General features: G+C 37.0%; 1 protein-coding gene across 6 annotated transcripts in view; it reads left to right on the plus strand.

Moving 5' to 3' along the window:
* The window catches only part of DIAPH2 (diaphanous related formin 2), a 1,060,012-nt gene that overhangs the window by 900,447 nt on the left and 140,031 nt on the right, over window positions 1–19,534 (plus strand). For 4 of the 6 annotated variants that reach the window (XM_049107608.1, XM_049107607.1, XM_049107609.1 and 1 more), the window contains one exon: window positions 5,646–5,726. The exons of the other annotated variants lie outside the window; for them this stretch is intronic. In XM_049107608.1, the coding sequence (XP_048963565.1) occupies window positions 5,646–5,719 (74 nt within the window). In that variant the 3' untranslated portion in view covers window positions 5,720–5,726. The remainder of the gene's footprint in view (window positions 1–5,645; window positions 5,727–19,534) is intronic. 6 annotated transcript variants of the gene reach the window in all.

Consider the following 19,534-nt stretch of genomic DNA (forward strand, 5'->3'; position numbering starts at 1 on the left):
CATTCTCACTGGTGTGAGGTGGTATCTCATTGTGGTTTTTTTTTTTAACTTTTTTTAATTTTTTTTAAAGATTTACTTATTTATTCATTCAGAGAGAGTGAAGAGAGAGGCAGAGACACAGGCAGAGGGAGAAGCAGGCTCCATGCAGGAAGCCCGATGTGGGACTCGATCATGGGTCTCCAGGATCACACCCCAGGCTGCAGGCGGCGCTAAACCGCTGCGCCACCGGGGCTGCCCCTCATTGTGGTTTTTGATTTGTATTTCCCTGAGGGCAAGTGATGCGGAGCATTTTGTGATGTGTTTGTTGGCCATGTGTATGTCTTCTTTGGTGAAATTTCTGTTCATGTCTTTCACCCATTTCATGATTGGATTGTTTGTTTCTTTGTTGGTGAGTTTAATAAGTTCTTTAGAAATCTTGGATACTAGCCCTTTGTCTGATAGGTCATTTGCAAATATCTTCTCCCATTCTGTAGGTTGTCTTTTAGTTTTATTGACTGTTACCTTTCCTGTGCTGAAGCATATTATCTTGATTAAATCCCAATAGTTCATTTTTGCTTTTGTTTCCGTTGACTTCGTAGATGTATCTTGTAAGAAGTTACTGTGGCCAAGTTCAAAAAGGGTGTTGCCTGTGTTCTCCTCTAGGATTTTGTTGGATTCCTGTCTCACATTTAGATCTTTCATCGATTTTGAGTTTATCTTTGTCTATGGTGTAAGAGAATGGTCTAGTTTCATTCTTCTGCACATGGCTGTCCAATTTCCCCAGCACCATTTATTGAAGAGACTATCCTTTTTCCAGTGGATAGTCTTTCTGGCTTTGTCGAATATTAGTTGCCCATAGAGTTGAGGGACCATTTCTGGGTTCACTATTCTGTTCCATTGATCTATGTGTCTGTTTTTGTGACAGCACCACATTGTCTTGATGATCATAGCTTTGTAGTACAACTTGAAATCTGGCATTCTGATGCACCCGGCTCTGGTTTTATTTTTAAATATTCCCCTGGCTATTCGGGATCTTTTCTGATTCCACACAAATCTCAAGATAATTTGTTCCAACTCTCTGAAGAAAGTCCACATTATTTTAATAGGGATTGCATTAAATTGCCCTGGGTAGCATAGACATTTTCACAGTATTAATTCTTCCAATCCACGAGCATGGAATATTTTCCCATCTCTTTGTGTCTTCCTCCATTTCTTTCAGAAGTGTTCTGTAGCTTTTTGGGTACAGATGCTTTATGTCTTTGCTAAGGTTTATTCCTAGGTATCTTATGCTTTTGGGTGCAATTGTAAATGGGATTAACTCCTTAATTTCTCTTTCTTCAGTCTCAGTGTATAGAAATGCCACTGACTTCTGGGCATTGATTTTGTATCCTGCCACACTGCCGAATTCCTGTATGAGTTCCAGCAATCTTGGGGTGGAGTCTTTTTTTTTTTTTTAAGATTTTTATTTATTTATTCATGAGACACGCACACAGAGAGAGAGAGAGAGAGAGGCAGAGACACAGGCAGAGGGAGAAGCAGGCTCCATGCAGGAAGCCCGACATGGGACTCGATCCCTGGTCTCCAGGATCAGGCCCTGGGCTGAAGGCGGCACTAAATGCTGAGCCACCAGGGCTGCCCTCTTTTGGGTTTTATATGTACAGTACCATGTGATCTGCAAAGAGGAGAAGTTTGTCTTCTTCTTTGCCAATTTGAATGCCTTTTATTTCTTTTTGTTGTCTGATTGCTGAGGCTAGGACTTTTAAAACTATGTTGAATAGCAGTGGTGAGAGTGAACATCCCATTCGTGTTCCTGATCTTAGGGGAAAGGCTCTCAGTGTTTCCCCATTGAGAGTGATATTTGCTGTGGGCTTTTTGTAATTGGCTTTTAAGATGCTGAGGAATGTTCCCTGTATCCCTACACTCTGGAGAGTTTTGATCAGGAATGAATGCTGTATTTTGTCAAATACTTTCTCTGCATCTATTGACAGGATCATATGGTTCTTGTTTTTTCTCTTGTTGATATGATCTATCATGTGGATTGCTTTATGAGTGTTGAACCAGCCTTGCATCCAGGGGATAAATCCCACTTGGTCATGGTGAATAATCTTCTTAATGTATTGTTGGTATCCTATTGGCTAGTATCTTGTTGAGAATTTTTGCATCCATGTTCATCAGGGATATTGGTCTATAGTTCTTTTTGGTGGGGTCTTTGTCTGGTTTTGGAATTAAGGTGATGCTGGCCTCATACAATGGGTTTGGAAGTATTCCATCTCTTTCTATCTTTCAGAACAGCTTTAGTAGAATAGGAATTGTTTCTTCTTTAAACGTTTGATAGAATTCCCCTGGGAAGCCATCTGGCCCTGGACTTTTGTGTCTTGGGAGGTTTTTGATGACTACTTCAATTTCCTCCCTGGTTATCAGCCTGTTCTACTTCAATTTCCTCTCTGGTTATCAGCCTGTTCAGGTTTTTTATTACTGCTGGTTCCAGTTTTAGTAATTTGTGGTTTTCCAGAAATGCATCCATTTCTTCTAGATTGCCTAATTTATTGGCATATAGCTACTCATAATAAGTTTTTTAAATCATTTGTATTTCCTTGGTATTGGTGGTGATCTCCCCTTTTTCATTTGTGATTTTATTAATTTGAGTCTTTTCTCTTTTCTTTTTAACAAGGCTGGCTAATGGTTTATCTATCTTATTAATTCCTTCAAAGAACCAACTCCTGGTTTTGTTGAGCTGTTCTACAGTTCTTCTGATCTCTATTTCATTGAGTTCTTATCAAATCTTTATTAACTCTCTTCTTCTGCTGGGTGTAGGTTTTATTTGCTGTTCTCTCTCCAGTTCCTTTAGGTGCAAGGTTAGCATATGTATTTGATTTTTTTTCCAGTTTTTTGAGGGATGCTTGTATTGTGATGTATTTCCCTCTTAAGACTGCTTTTGTTGTTTCCCAAATATTTTGAACTGTTGTATCTTCATTTTCATTAGTTTTCATGAATCCTTTTATTTCTTCTCTAATTTCCTGTTTGACCCATTCATCTTTAAGCAGGATGCTCTTTAACCTCCACGTGTTTGTGTTTCTTCCAAATTTCTTCTTGTGATTGAGTTCTAGTTTCACAACATTGAGCTCTGAAAATATGCAGGGGACAATCCCAATCTTTTGGTATCAGTTGGGACCTGATTTGAGACCCAGTATGTGGTCTATTCTGGAGAAAGTTCCATGTGCACTTCAGAAGAATGTATATTCATTTGCGTTTGGATGTAAATATCTGTGAAACCCATCTGGTCCAGTTTATCATTTAAAGCTCTTGTTTCCTTGGAGATACTGTGCTTAGAATATCTGTCATTTGCAGAAAGTGCAGTGTTGAAGCCTCCCAGTATTAGAGTGTTATTATCTAAGTATGTCTTTACTTTGGTTATTAATTGATTGATACACTTAGCTGCTCCCACATTCGGGGCATAAATATTCATGATTGTTAGGTCCTTTTGTTGGATAGACCCTTTAAGTATGATATAGTGTCCCTCTTCATCTCTTACTACAGTCTTTGGGATAAACTTTAATTTATCTGATATGAGGATGGCTCCCCCTGCTTTCTTTTGAGGACCATTTGAATGGTAAATCGTTCTCCAACCTTTCATTTTCAGGCTCTAGGTGTCCTAGGTCTAAAATTAGTCTCTTGTAAACAGTAAATAGATGGGTCTTGCTTTTTATCCAGTCTGAAACCCTACGTCTTTTGATGGAATCATTTAGCCCATTCATGTTCAGAGTTACTATTGAAAGATATGAATTTAGTGTCATCATAATACCTATTCAGTCCCTGTTTTTGTGGATTATTTCTTTGGGCGTCCTCTTTCTTTTACAGAGTCCCCCTTCATATTTCTTGCAAAGCTGTTTTGGTGATCATAGATTCTTTAAGTTTCTGCCTATCTTGGAAGCTCTTTTGCACTCTTTCTATTCTGAATGAGAGCCTTGCTGGATAAAGTATTCTTGGCTGCATGTTCTTCTGATTTAGGACCCTGAATATATCCTGCCAGCCCCTCTGGCCTGCAAGGTCTCTGTGGAGAGGTCTGCTGTTAATCTAATGGTTGTCCCTATATAAGTTAGGGATCTCTTGTCTCTTGCTGCTTTAAGGATTTTCTCTTTATCTTTGGAATTTCCAAATTTCACTATTAGATTTCAAGGTGTTGAATTTTTTTTATTGATTTTAGGGGAGGACCTCTCTATCTCCTGGATCTGAATGCCTGTTTCCTTACCCAAATGAGGGAAATTCTCAGCTATGATTTGTTCAAATGTGTTTTCTGGCCCTCTGGCCCTCTGGGCACCCTCTGGAACTGCAATCATACATAGATCTTTCCTTCTGAGGCTGTCATTTATTTCCCTTAACCTTTCCTCATGGTCTTTTAATTTTGTTTCTTTTTTTCCTCAGCTTCATTCCTTGCCATCAACTTGTCTTCTATGTCACTCACTTTTTCTTCTACCTCCTTAACCCTCATTGTTAGGGCCTCCAGTTTGGATTGCATCTCATTTAATTGATTTTTAATTTTGGCCTGATTAGATCTAAATTCTGCCATCATGAAGTCTCTGGAATCCTTTATGCTTTTTTCCAGAGCCACCAGTAGCTTTATAATTGTGCTTCTGAATTGGCTTTCTGACATTGAATTGTCATCCAAATTCTGTAACTCTGTGGCAGAGAGTACTGTTTCTGATTCTTTCTTTTGTGGTGAGTTCCTCTTTGTAGTCATTTTGCTCAGTGCAGGGTGGTTGTATGAGCGGGCTGCATCAAGAATATCAACCATGACCTAAGTAAATTTCACCCTATATGATTCCAAAGAGATCAGAGACCCAAAATTGAAAACAAAGATGAGAATGAAATAAAAGAAAAGGACCACTAAAGTGAAAAACAAATTTATAACAAAGTAATAAAAAATAAAAGTCCAGGAATCCCAAATAAGAAGAGAAAAAAAGAAAACAAAACAAAAAGAAAAAAGAAAAATAAAGGAGAAGAAAAAAAGGGGGGTGGTCTGCTAGATGGTGGTGGTGATGAAGTTTTAGTGGATGGAGAATGTCGTCTACCTGAAGGGTTCTAGAGGGTGATCCTCTTGTTTCTGAGTATATTAAGGTCTGTATATTAGAAGATGCTCAGTCTCAAATTTTTATAAACCAGAAATACTTGTGGGAGGCCCCAACATTGACTAGCAAAACATAAATGAGATAAAAGAGGGGGGCAGAATGGGAATGAGGAATCTCACAGAATGAACCAGCACAGTGTACCACTTGGTCTGGGTGCATACTGGTTATGTTTTAGAAGGTATTAACTTCTTCCATTATAGAACAAAATGAGGCAGAGAATACAAAATACAAAAAACAAAAAAACCCATACCTTGTATATCTCCCAAAATTAAGTTGAGTATGTTGAAGGGAATCTACAAGTGGAAAATATATCTAGGACCTGTAATTGTAGAAATAGGAACGTCAAAAAGGAAGAATCTTAAAAATGAAGAGGTGGTAAAATATTGTAGTTAAGGTGGGAAAAGAGAAAAAAAAATTGGAAATTTACAGTCTGATATAAAAACAAGTTGCACTGGAAAAAGAAAGAAAGAAAAAAAAAAGGATGAGTGTCCTCTGGTTCTATATTCTGTAAATCCCTTGACTTCCCCTGGGTCTTTCCAGCACTGCTTGGTCAAGAAGTTGGTCTTCCCCTGTCCTTCCAGCTGGTCTTCTGGGGGAGGGGCCTGCTGTGCTGATTCTCAGGTATGTGTTCCTGGGGGAGCTGTCCTTCCCCATGCCACATGCAGGGCTCAGTGGGAGCTGTTTATCCTGTGAGGTGCCTTTTCCCTGGCGGCCTCTCTCCATCCCAAGCACAGGGTGACACAAGGAGGAACAACACTGGCAGCAGTCATCTCTCCAGCTCTGGAGTCAGCTCCCACAGTAACTACCACAGTCTCCCAGTCTGCACAGACCTGAATCCTCCAGGGGCAAGGGGGGGTGGGGGGGAGGAGCACTGCTGATCTGCACAGCTTGGGGTCGCCCAGCAGCAGAGTGTCCACGCTGTCCTGTGCCTTCCCCACCTCTGCCTGTCCTGGGGGGAGTGTAGGATCCTGGGCTGTGTCCTCTGATGCCCTGGGATCCCGGGCCTGTGCTGCTGGTATCACGCTCCAGGGTCCACGGCTACCGAAGGCAGCAGGGCGCAGCCCCCTCCGCCCGGAGCCCCTGCCTGACCGACTGGCTTCTTCCCGATGCCCTGCTGGTGTGTACTCCACCCCTTTACCCAGCTCGGCTCACAGTCTGTGGCCGCTTTCCCCTGGGCGCACTTCCTCTATCAGTGACTCCAGAAAACTGGAGGCTCCCTTGCCCCTCCTGTGATTCTGTCTGAGTTCCTGCTAAACACCTTTCTGTCCAGGAGGAATCGGGTGTGGATTTTTAAAGTTCCTGCTTCTCTGGGACTGGGCTTTCCTGTCACGGGAGGCTCTTGCATCACGGCCTTAGCCCAGCTCCTTGTGGGGCCCCTCCCCCAGTTGATTTTTTTCTTATTTTTTTTTTCCACCTTCCTACCTTGTTACAAGCTAAAACTCTTCTCTCTGTAGCACTCCAGCTGTTCTGTTCTCTCTTTAAATCTCAGGTCGAATTTGTAGGTTTTCAGAATGATTTGAAAGTTTTGTAGGTAAGTTGGTGGGGACAGATGACTTGGAGACCCTACTCCTCTGCCATCTTGCCCCGCTCCCTCAAATTTTCAACTATATACAAAATAATTAACTATATACAAAATAACTCAGCATCTAGGCTCAACAATGATAAATTCTTATTCAATCTTGTTCTGTGTATACTCCCATCATTGGATTTTCTCAAGTCCTAGATATTACATTGTTTCATCTTTGAATATTTCTATTATTTATTCATAAATTGTAAAAATTATTTATATCATAACCAAATAGTACCATCATATCTTATAAAAAATGTTTCCTTACTAACAACTAGTGTTCACATTTCATGGTCTACCACATGCCCCCCCCTCCAGGCCCCAGTTTAAATCAAGAACTGAATAAGATCTACTTATTATTGTTGTTCTCTTAAGTCTCTTTTTAAACTATGACATCTGTATTGTTTTAGTTATCAATTGCTAAATAACAAATTACCCTCAAACATAGTGGCTTAAAATTACAAATATTATTATCTTAGTGTGTCTCTGTCAGGAATTTGGGAGCAGCTTAGCTGAATCATTCATGTCTTATTATCTCTCAAGTGGTAGTGAGGATGTTGTCCAGGGCTGCATCTGTGATCTTGAATCTGCTTTCCAGATCACTTCTCCACCATGTGAGCCTCTCTACAGGGCTTTTTGAGTCTCTTACAATATGGCCACTGGCTTCCCCAAGAGCAATTGATCTAAGAGAGCACAAGAAAGAGCAAAGAGGAAGCCACAGTTCTTTCTATGACCTAGTCTTGGAAATGACAACATATCTGTCATATTCTACTGGTTACATAGACCAACCCAGAAACAATGTAGAACTACACTGGAGCATAAATATAGGGGTTGGGGATAATTGGAGTGATCATCTTGGAGGCTAGCTACTATATCTCTTCATTTTTTAAAAAAATTATAATTGTCCATTGTTATTGCTGAAGCAACCAGGTCATTTGTCTAATAGAGTTTGTATTTATTGTATTCTATCCTAGTGGTATCATTTATATATATATATATCATTTATATATATATATGATATATAAATATCATATATTTTCTATAAACTTAGATATAGAGACTAGATCAGATTTGCATTCCATATTTTTAAGCAAGACTTATTATTCTTGGTGTGTTGTTCTATAATGGAACGCATGATGGCTGGTTTACTCTTAGTGTATCAGCAGCCACTGATGATCATTATCTAGATCCATTAATTCAAAGAGTAGTATTCTATCATCCCCTCTTAAAAAAAAATTATTTGTAATATCTCTATGAAAAGGAATGTCCTCTCATCAGCTATTTGGTTACATTCAAGTATATTTCAGATAGAGAAGACAGGGTGAATGCTTGATTCTTTCTCTTTGTTTATCAGTTTTCAAAATGATTTGTTGGTTCCCTAGCATCCCTCACAGGTAACAAGTAAGACCTGGGAACCACTATCTAGGGATTGATTCTAGGAATGGATATTAAAACAAAAACAAAAACAAAAACAAAAACAAAACTACCTACCAAAGTGATTCTGATTTACTTCTCTGTTAACTTCTACTGGTCTCCATTCCTGAGTCTGACTTAGTAGGTTTGGGATTGGGCCCAGGATTCTGGTTTTGTTTTTGTTTTTATTTTTATAAAGCCCAAATTTTTTCTTTAGTTGACAAGTTTGGGGAACATACGCTAAACTATACCTTTTCATACTTACTACGGCTATATGCATCTATGCTATTCTCCCATGACATGCGAGTTACAAGTTTGGCCCTATTTCACTGAGAGCCTGCCTAGCACACACTCTGGAGTTAGACTGTTTGAGTACAAATCTTGCTCTGCTACTTACTAGCTTTGTGACCTTGGGGGAAGTTAATCAACTCTCTGTCTCAGTTCTCATATATATAATATGGAAATAATAGTAGGATTCACCTCATTGCTATTTTTCAGACTAAATGAATTAACATTGGTAAAGTGCTTAGAACAGTGCTTGGTAAGGATTTCTTAAATACATAATAAAGCTTATCTCCCTCTGGGAGAGTTATCCCTGAATATTTGGTTAATAAAAGCTAGGCTTATTTGTTATTATCATTATTATCATTATATTAACTGGCATTTACTTATTCATTTGCCACCTTGTTTTGGTTATTTAACAATGTATTTTGTACATTGTTTTATATGAGTGCATGGTTATCTTTCTTATTCTTTTGTATTGCTGTCTAGTATTTTTTAAAACTGACATTTAATATACCAGGCATGGTGGATTACATATTTCCTAGTTCACTTAATCTTTATATCAGTCTTTTAAGATTAGCAATATTATTCTTATTTTACATATAAGGGAACTGAGTCTCTGAGAAGTTAAGCAAGTTGTCCAACATAAGCTAATAACTAATGGTATAGATATGTCATATATAAAAGAAGCACTGTGATGATTAGGAACACAGACTCTGGAGCTAAACTGTCTAAGTTCAAATCTTGCCACTACCACTTCTTAGTTTTGCATCTTGGGCAAGTTACTTCACCTCTCTCTATTTCAATCTCCTTTTCTGTAAAATGAGCATAAAAGAAGTATCTACCTCAGAGGTTATTCTGAAGATTAAATTAATACCTACAAAGTGCCTAAAATGTTGCCTGATGTGCATCATAAACACTTTGTATGTACTAGATAGTTGTTATTACTGCTATTATTAACCATTATCAACTAATTTTATTAGTTTTGGTTTAACGAAGGCAGTAGTTAAGAGGGAGAGATTGACAGGGTTCATAGGAAGGGAAGAAACATAGGAGCATTAACTTTCAGGAGAGAGAATAAGGAGAGCTGTTTCTACCACAAAGATGGACAGGATAGAATATAATTAATACTTAAGTGAAGGCAGATGATGACACTAGGGATGCAGGCTTATTCTTACAAATTAAAAGACAAGATCATGTTTTAGGAATGAGAAAAGGAAGGTAGAATTAGAAGCCTGTGGAGGCAAGAGGAATTTGGACACACTTGAGGAGTAAGCCAGGGAGCACATAATAGACATATCCAAGTTAAGTTTTGTCAGTATTCCACCATAGCTTGATTCCCTAAGGCTAAGGAAACTAATGTGGGGGGAGGGGCATCCCAGATTATTGGAGGAGTAGCTCAGCAGCCTAATGAGGCCAGTGAATCTGGACATGGTTAAATGGGATGGTTATGATGGTAAGTAAAAGTGAAGCTTCACTGAGCAGGGAATCAGGAAACATGGATTAATTTTCCAACACTGCTATCACCTATGAAATCCTAACTTCTGGATCTCAGTTAATTCCCTTATGAAATGAGAGAGCTATGTCAGTTTATCTCTAACTTCCCTTCTAACTCCAGAATTTGTGACCCTAAATGGCTGATTCTAGAGTCTAGCTGTAGGAGAAAGGAGTCAGTTGAAATGCCAAAAGTAGGAAATTGATAGGAAGGATCAAGGTGGCTGTGATGCAGCTTCAATAAAAGTGAAGGTAGATGAGGGGGTTAATGCTAGTCAGGCTCATTCTCAATCTTTTCCATCTTTAAAATTTGTATCTGTGTTCAAAAAAAAAAAATTAAAACCAGTTTGCCACTTTTTTATAGCAAATATTGTGGATATTGTGAATTTAATTGGCTATGTTTGACACACACAAACGTAAACATTATTTATTTTAGTTTTAGATCTAAAATGATCATTAACACATCAAAAATAAACAGTTTACTTATAAGGGTGTATTTTTCTGCTTTTAAGCAGAAGATAACAAGAGTATCTTATGCCTTCCTGTGCCTATAATCATATTACAATTTGGAGTAGCTAACTAGGTTTCTTGAACCCACTGTTACAGAACTGGCTAATCCATAATTCAGTAGGTTCTTGGCTTTCAAGTTGCCTTATTGACAAGCCTCAAGAAAGTAGATGGAACTAATTAGCACTCAAGCATTATAAAATAGGAAGAATTAAATAAAGCAGCTTTAATATTAAACTCAGACCCCTATGAAGATAGTCCCGTTAGTTATGGGGATTTTGAAATGATGGACAGGCTAAACCAAAACTCATAATCCTATTACAATCTCCTACACCCACCTAATAAGCTTCAAGAGCCGTTTCCTTAGAGTCTAGGATATTGCCATCTTCCTCTAGGCTTTTCCCTATATAGCTTATAAATTCTTTACTGTTCCCAATAAGTACTTTGTTATTTAACATAGTGTAAAAGAGAGTATGTAAGTATATATACATATTGATGCATTTTGACTATAATAATGCCGTTGGCCTGTAGGGAACTTCAGATTATTAATAATTTCAGAGGAAAGCTTTTTAAGAAGAAAGCTCAAGGCTTAGCTGTAATGAGGCATTTGAAAAGGAGGAAGGGGTATGTTTGTGTACATAATGAAAGTATTGAGCCCTTTGGAATGTTATGAGCCATGGTGTACTAATAAAAGATCTTTTCATTTCAGTGTTCCAGCAGACATCTCTGTACCCCTGAGTACCCTGACAAAATGCCTTTAGCTCACATTTCCTTTTAAAAATTTCTACTTCCTGACATTTACTACTGGGGATGAGGGTGTAGCAAGGTGAATATGATGGAGAAAGGAGAGCAATAGTAAGAAGTAGATAAATTGATGGTTTAGAATAATGAGCTCATTTTCAGCTGAACTGTGTGGTTCATATGAATTAATTAACCCCTTACAAGCATTTGTCTGACAGTCCTAATTCTCATTCAGTTCAATGAGTTTTTTAATTATCATTTCACTAAATAGCACTAAAAACTGTTTATATCCTGACATTATGGGAGCTTTGTAGAATTCTCTTCTATAAATCATCCGAACTTGTTTACAATTTGCAGTGGTCTTATATTTCTTCTGGTATGTGCTCAGTTTGCTGTTTTGCTGTTTTAAAAAATATTTTCAGGGTACTAATTGTAGAATATGCCTTAAAGTTTGGCTGGCCTTCTAAGGGTGAAGAACATCTGTAGAGAACATTTTCACATTTTCATTGGAAGAATGTAGGCTTAAACTATTATCTGTCATTTTAAACAAAATTAATCCAATGATGCTAAAATAATATAGAATGATTAATTACTCATTCTTAAGACCTGTGTCATTTAGTTCTTGGTGATAAGATGGGGATAAAGCACTTTTACCAAGAAAGAGAGAACTGAGAGTATTATATTGACAAAGCTGAAAAACAGTATGAAAACGCTAGACAAGGGCAGCCTGGGTGGAACAGCGGTTTAGCGCCACCTTCAGCCCAGGGCATGATCCTGGAGTCTCAGAATCAAGTCCCATGGCAGGCTCCCTGCATGGAGTCTGCTTCTCCTTCTGCCTGTGTCTCTAGGTCTCTCTCTCTCTCTCTCTCTCTCTCTGTGTGTGTCTCTCATGAATGAATAAATACAATCTTAAAAAAAAAAAAAGGTTGGGAAATATGTTTGAGAAATACGCTTGACTAGGGCTATCCCCTACTGCCTATGGCCTGTATGTGCAATTACTTTTTCTTTTCATACTAAAACTTGAGGTAATATTAATAAGTATTGTATTTAATTATGTCTTTGTTGACTGCAAGGAAATCTTGCTATTTTTTAAATTGAAGAGTAATTGACATATAGTAGCTTCAGGTATATAACAGTGATTTGATAATTATATGCACTACAAAATGGTCACCAAGGTAAGTCTAGTTATCATATATCACCATATACACTTGTTACAATATTATTAACTATATTCTCTATGCTGTATATTACATCCTCGTGTCTTATTTACTTTATAACCAGGAGCTATATAAATTGAGCATTTATTGAAGAGATACAGAGAGGCTCAAGGGAATTTGGGATAGGAAATATCCTATATCTAGACCTAGATCCCTGAAAATGGGATCCTCATTCCACATTCAAGTTGTTTCTGGGATGCCACTCAGCACAAGCTGATGACCCTTTTCTGAAGCGTACTTTGCTTATCCTGTGCTTGGAGGGAGACTCTACTTCTCCTGGTGTGACTGCCCCTTCTAGTTCCTGACAAAGACTCTTGGTCCCAATTCCACATTTCTTTTTTTTTTTCAATTCCACATTTCTGTGAAAGGAATGCTATTTGGTGCTCCTCCCCTTTTTGCGTTAGGGCCTAGGATGGCTGCCCTTTAGGTCAGATTCCTACCCAGGTTCAATTAGCTGTTACTATTTATGGTATATGATAACTAATTTAATTCTCACAACAATCCTATTGGATGGGTTAAGTACTATTATTCCTTTTATAGAGGGAGAAAATGAGGCAAGAAGAGATTAAGTAACATTTCCAAGGTCATGTATTTCCATGGTCTGTGACCTGAACCAGCATATTCTACTGATAGGTGCTATATGTTGGGTTAGAAGATCTGCTTTCTAGTCCTTGACTTGCCACTATGTGAATGACTTGGAGGAAATCACTGTAATCTTCCTGGGCATTCAGCCATTTCACAAACAGTTTAAAAATTCTAAATAAATAAATAAATAAATAAATAAATAAATAAATAAATTCTTTCTCTATTTTCCCCCTTCCTGGGCATTCAGCCATTTCACAAACAGTTTAAAAATTCTAAATAAATAAATAAATAAATAAATAAATAAATAAATAAATAAATTCTTTCTCTATTTTCCCCCTCTAAAGGGGGAAATAGAAGCCCAATAACACATGATAGGCAACCTTTTGGACATCCAAGGACAGGAAACAGCAGTCAGATCATAAGAGTGCCCTGGACTGGAAACAAAACTGACAAATTGAAAACATAAGTTACTTTTTCTATCCTTTCATGGTCTCACTTATCTCTGTCTACTTTTTATCTATTGATTTCCTTTGTTTAAACATGACTACCATAGGTATATAAAGCATGACCCTTACTTCAACTGCTATTCTTTATGTGACATTGGTCTCTTTGGCAAGGATAAGGTCACATGGTTCATCGGATTGCTACCTCTTCCAGGAACTGTATGGAAGAGCATATACGCTAAGAATAAAATATGGGAAGGGCAAACAAATGTATAGATCTTTGCTCTACCCATAATTCTAGTACTATAACACTGTTTTAAATATATTGTGTATTTCTCCATAGATCATCGTTTTTGCTACAAACATATTTTTTTTCTGTTTAATAAGCACTTGTTATATACCAAGTACTTTGCTAGGAGTATATTAGGTGCTCGGCCTCCATTTCCTTACCTGTCAAATGAACAATCCTGTCCAGCATTACAATTCTGTACACATGCACACACACATTTATGCATTTATTTATATTTAATGAATATATTGCTCTTACTACCAATCCAACAAGAATTTATTTATCCAAATAAATGTTCTTCAAAGTGCCATAATTTGAGCTAAAGAAGAAATTCAATCTCATGTTCTTTATAATTTTTAACCAAACATTAGTATTACACAGCTTAATTACCCAGCTTATTTATTCTGTTTAGCTCTGAAGTACTCATCTTATTTTCTAAAACTCAAGTCTACTATAAAAGATAAAAGATTTGCTGTTGGGACACTTGGGTGGCTCAGTGGTTGAGCGTCTGCCTTTGGCTTAGGGCGTGATCCCAGAGTCCGAAGATCGAGTCCCAACTGGGCTCCTTGCGGGGAGCCTGCTTCTTCCTCTGCCTGTGTCTCTGCTTCTCTCTGTGTGTCTTTCATGAATAAATAAACAAAATCTAAAAAAAAATAGATTTACTGTCGTTGAAACTATTGAAAAGAATGTGAGGTTGACTCTAAATATATTCCAAAAAGACACTTCACAAATGTCTCACACAATGATAGAATCAAGCAGTGATTCTCTAACTCCCACAGCAACCACATTGTTTAGGCTAGATCTCATTTGTCAATATATGTGGGTTATTTAAAAAGTCATTCACATTACTTATAGTATCAAAATTACAAGAAAGTATATAAAGGCAGTTTAGCGCCACCTTCAGCCCGGGTGTGATCCTGGAGACTCGGGATCGAGTCCCATGTCAGGCTCCCTGCATGGAGCCTGCTTCTCTCTCTCTCTCTCTCTCTCTCTCTGTCATGAATAAATAAATAAAATCTTTAAATAAAATACAAATGCTAGTTCAAGCTATAGTTAGCCAGTTATGTGACTGAAAAAATCATTTCGTTGGGCTCTTTCCTGAAGTTTTAAAAAGAAAAATAATTCTATTTCCCATTTATTTAAACTGTTATAACCCATGATCATTATACTTTTCTTTTCTTATGCCCACATAGAAAAAATATGATCAAAATACTATGGACACACCAAAAACTAAGTAGATGAATTTAGAGCTTTTAGAAGACTGGGAACACCACCCTGCCACAGATCTCTCCCCAAACCAGCCAATTTCATTCATCTTTATTTGTTGTTGTTGTTGTTGTTTTACCATAGTTGTACAGAATCAGTGCTGTAATTATAGGCAAAAGCCAACCAAGTAGATTTACCAAATCTTTTGGTGCTTCCCTGGTTTTATGTTGGTGTTAGACACTATCTTACTGTGATGGCTATGTAGCTTGAGTATGTAGATATGTATGAATATATCTCTTCTGACAAGTTCAAAATCATAGCATTAAATATTCTTTATTTAAGAAGTGATTTGAGAAAAGCGTTGTATATATTTTTTCTCTTTTCTGTAGATTAAAATATCTTAATTTCTCTCTTTAAGTTATTCTAGATTAGTCATTCTAATTTCTAAGAGGAATATAAGACAATTTTAAAGCTAAAATTATCATTCTATCTAAGCAGTATAATCTCATGAACACACGCTTTTTCTGAGACTTAGGATAATAAATGTTTTATTTAATTCAAGAATAGCTGATATGAAAGTCCATCATAAATGTGATTTCAGAAGTTTCAAATGTTAATCACAGCTTCCATAATCCAAAGCCCTGTGTTTCTCATTTAATTTCAAAGTAAGTCACTTGTTAGTTACACTAATTTATTTTTGTGGTTGTCACACAAAGATTTGAAACCAGTACACAGTCTTCCTTCTTTCTAATAGACTAGTATACCAGCTTCTACACTTTTCCTGTGGAATTATACTTTAGGTTCTAAGATACAGTGTGGAAGAATCCTGCTGAATGTGACCCTGAGGGGCACCTAGGTGGCTCATTCGGTTGAGCGTCTGACTCTTGGTTTAAGCTCAAGCCATAATATTAAGGTAGTGAGATCGAGGTTTGCATTGGCTCCATAACCAGTGGGAAATCTGCTCCAGATTCTCTCTCTCTCCCTCTCCTCTACGCCTCCCCTCACTCATGCACACACACTTTCTCTCTACCCCCCTGAAGTAAATAAATAAATCTTTAAAAAATAAATTAAATAAATGTGACCCAGGAACTACCTTTGTACAGGACATGTTTTTGGTGTTAATCACAGTCCTGACTCATTCCTGTCCTGGCCTTATGTCTCATATTCTCTGTTGTATGTTTACAAGCTGGCTTTAATGGCTAGGGAGGAAAGAAAAAGAAAATAACTATAACATGAATAATAAATTTTTTATAAGTTGAAAATAACTTTAACATATATTTCACAGTCTACAGGGGAATAAGCAGATATTCTTATATCCGCTGTGTCTGTTTGGTGTTTTCAGATACCATAATTTATCCCTCTGGAAAATCCTAGCAGAGACCATGTATTGAATATGAGGGTACACAATTAGATGCTTAATCTAAACCTAGAACAATGTTATTTGAGCTGATTTGTAGAGGGTCTATAAAAGCTGAAAAATCAGCTTGACAACATTCCTGCTGGGATTGGCCTTCATTAAATGTTTGTGGTGGTATTTGTAGTCCATGCCACTTTAGTCAGATCACTAGGGTTTAGGAGATGATGCATACAGTGAAACTTGAGTTCACTGCTTATCAGGGAATAAATGAAGGCTCCCAAGCTGAAGGTTCATTTGGTCAGTCTATAAGAGTTGTCAATCAGAGCAAGCTGGCAGGGGAATTTTTTTTTTTTAAATAGAAGCAAAATTTTCCCACTTAGAATTTTTCCACACCGTATCCTGAATGCCATTACATTGTCCATACCAGGGAGTAGAATAGTGGGCCATTATAATCTTCCTAATGTGAGCCACTGACCTCTGTTACTTATGAGCATAGCTGCTGCTATCCACTTTGTAAATATTGTCATTACTTAGGATGAATAGAATAGAATGGTTCTCAAAGTACTCAAGACTTCTGTTATATTCATTAGCCCCAGTATCCTACCACAGTGTCACACATAGAAGGTTTTCAGTTGTTTGTTGATCTTAACACCAAGAACAGAAACCACTGTGCAAATCAGTGTAGCTTATATATAGCCTTTACCAACCCATTCCCCATCCTTCTTGATCTAACAGAATTTGATAAAATTATTTCTTATATTTTTTCCATATTGTCAAGTGTGTATTGTTTTATACTTAGCAAGCCTAAGTTATTTAAGTTTGATTTTGGTATATCTATTGGTTGAGATAAATAGAATATTTCAAAGGGCTTTTCTTAATAAATTTTTGTAAAGGAAACCAAGAAAGTTTGAATAAGCAATTTATTAGGTTTTTTAAAGATTTTTTTTTTCATTTAGGTACTCTTTATACCCAACCAGGGGCTCAAACCCACAACCTCGAGATCAAGAGTTGCATTGCTTTATTGACTGAGCCAGCCAGGAACCCCTGCAATGTATTAGACTTTTTGTGCACATTTTATTTAACACTACAGGTGAATCACTTTATTAACTACATATATGATTGTGACACTGATACTATATCCATAGTATGTGACAAATCACAACAAAGGTATTATGCTGTATATATCTGTTGTAACTTGAACAGACTGACAGGTGGCACAGTTCACCTCATCAAATATGCAAGAAACCCTGGTAAGATTAAGAAAACAAATAGTTCAGCTAAGAAAATGACAGTCCGATGATGGTATGACAGGCTCTAATTATTAGCATAACCAGTATAATGTGAATGTATAATGTAAATTATATAGTTTTTAAGTCTTTTTTAATCAGCACCAAATTAATCTAGAGTTGTATTTATAAATCTGTGTTCATGTCTAATATTTAAAATTAATTCGTAAAACAATACTCTTCTCGAATAGAGATTTAGAAAATCTATTCCATTAAATATAAGTTGATTTGATTTCCAGGGGGCATCCATTAGTACAAACATCATGAAAGGGCCACTGCCCAAAATGTTGATTCCCTGGCTGATACCTGGAAGAAAAATAAACTTACATTTAATGGAGTAGACTGTCTAAATCACTGTTTTGAGAAGAGTGCACATTCATGAATATGTATTCATTGCAGAATTCAATAGATTCTAATAGTGAAGGACATTTGTATCATAAAAAGTAGCATTTATTCATTAACTTAGTACTTTCTAAAGAAAGAAGCTAGAATGCAACTTGGGATGGAATGCTGGCAATAACCAGTTCATTTATTGTGTGACACGTTCATCATGGTCTATATAATAACCAATGAAATAAAAATGTGTTATATATGATCTGTAGTCTAATATTTATCCTGAACCAATATAAAAAATGTACTATTTGTAATTTTGTCTTATCCAGTGCTCTGGGTTCAGTATAATACCTGTTTGCACATCTCAAATAATTTTTCTGTTTATTTCTTCTTTTCTGCAATAGTAAATCATCCTTGTGCAACATGGGCTAATCCAAGATCAGCTACACAAATGGCCTGAATGCTATTTTAAACAAGGTTGGGTGATTGTACAACATGACTTTTTAAGATAGTCAAATGCCAAAGTTTCCAGTAGAAGAAACAAGATACTCATTTCAACCAGCCCCCTTACTTTCTGCCTAGGTACTAGGTACCATATGTAACCATCTCACTATATCTCCTCAACGTTCCTGAACATTGGGATTTGTTTTCTCAAGTTTAAGAAGAATGGAGGATTCAAGTTAAGTTGGTTCACAAAGGTTACAGCTAGTGAGCTGCTGAATCAGAATCAGAACTAGTATGTCTAATTCCAAATTGCATGCTCTGGTATTTCCTTGCAATGTTGACTTTCACTTGGGGGCTCATGCAAAAGATTTATGAGATGACTCAGATTTTCTTCTGTCACACTCCTAGAAACACTTGTAGCTGATTTTCTTAGTTCTTGCCTCAAATAAGACTAGTAACATTACCACATTTTAAAAGAATGAGTGATTAATTTGTGGAAATATTTGTTGGAATACTTTTTAGAGTTTTCAAATCAGAGAGTTGAAAATTCATGCTGTGCTTTAGGCATTATTGATCTTAAGCCATCTCATGCAGGTAGATATAAATCCTTTTCTTTAAGACCTCTGGTGAAAAACAGTTCAGGCTTTTCCCTGGTAATTTACCTTACCTGAAAAGGCTTAATGATAGTTGTATGCACATTATTATGACCAATGACATAATGCTCAGTTCCAGTGAATTAAGCCAATAAAATAATAATCCTTTTAAAAATTATAAATTTCAGAGGGTACCTTGAAATTACTTAGAGGAAGTTTGTGATTTTGCCAATTTTTTAGGAAAGGCAGTTTAGTCTAAACTTTTAAACGAGCAGGCCTTGAGTGGGTCACAAGAAGATCTTTATTTTGCATTTGGATTCCCTTTGTACTTTCTTTTGAGAGAGAACGAAAGAGAGAGAAAGAATCTCAAGGAGACTCCGAGCTGAGCTCAGAGGCTGCCCCGGGGCTTGATCTCATAACCCTGAGATCATGACCTGAGCCAAAATCAAGACTCCGATGCATAACTGACTGAACCAACCAGGCACCCCTGGATTCCGTTAATACTTTAAATCGCAGATCTGTACCTTAAATGTAAATGAAAAGAATGTTAAAAATTGATATAACTTAAAAAATTATCACAGTTCTTTTCGGGTAGCTTTACTCTTCAGTTTAAGTATCCTATCCTATATTGTAACTGGTTGCTTGTTTGTCTTTTTAACAAGACTGTGAGCA

The sequence above is a fragment of the Canis lupus genome, chromosome X (assembly GCF_003254725.2).
Source record: "Canis lupus dingo isolate Sandy chromosome X, ASM325472v2, whole genome shotgun sequence".
Taxonomy (NCBI): domain Eukaryota; kingdom Metazoa; phylum Chordata; class Mammalia; order Carnivora; family Canidae; genus Canis; species Canis lupus.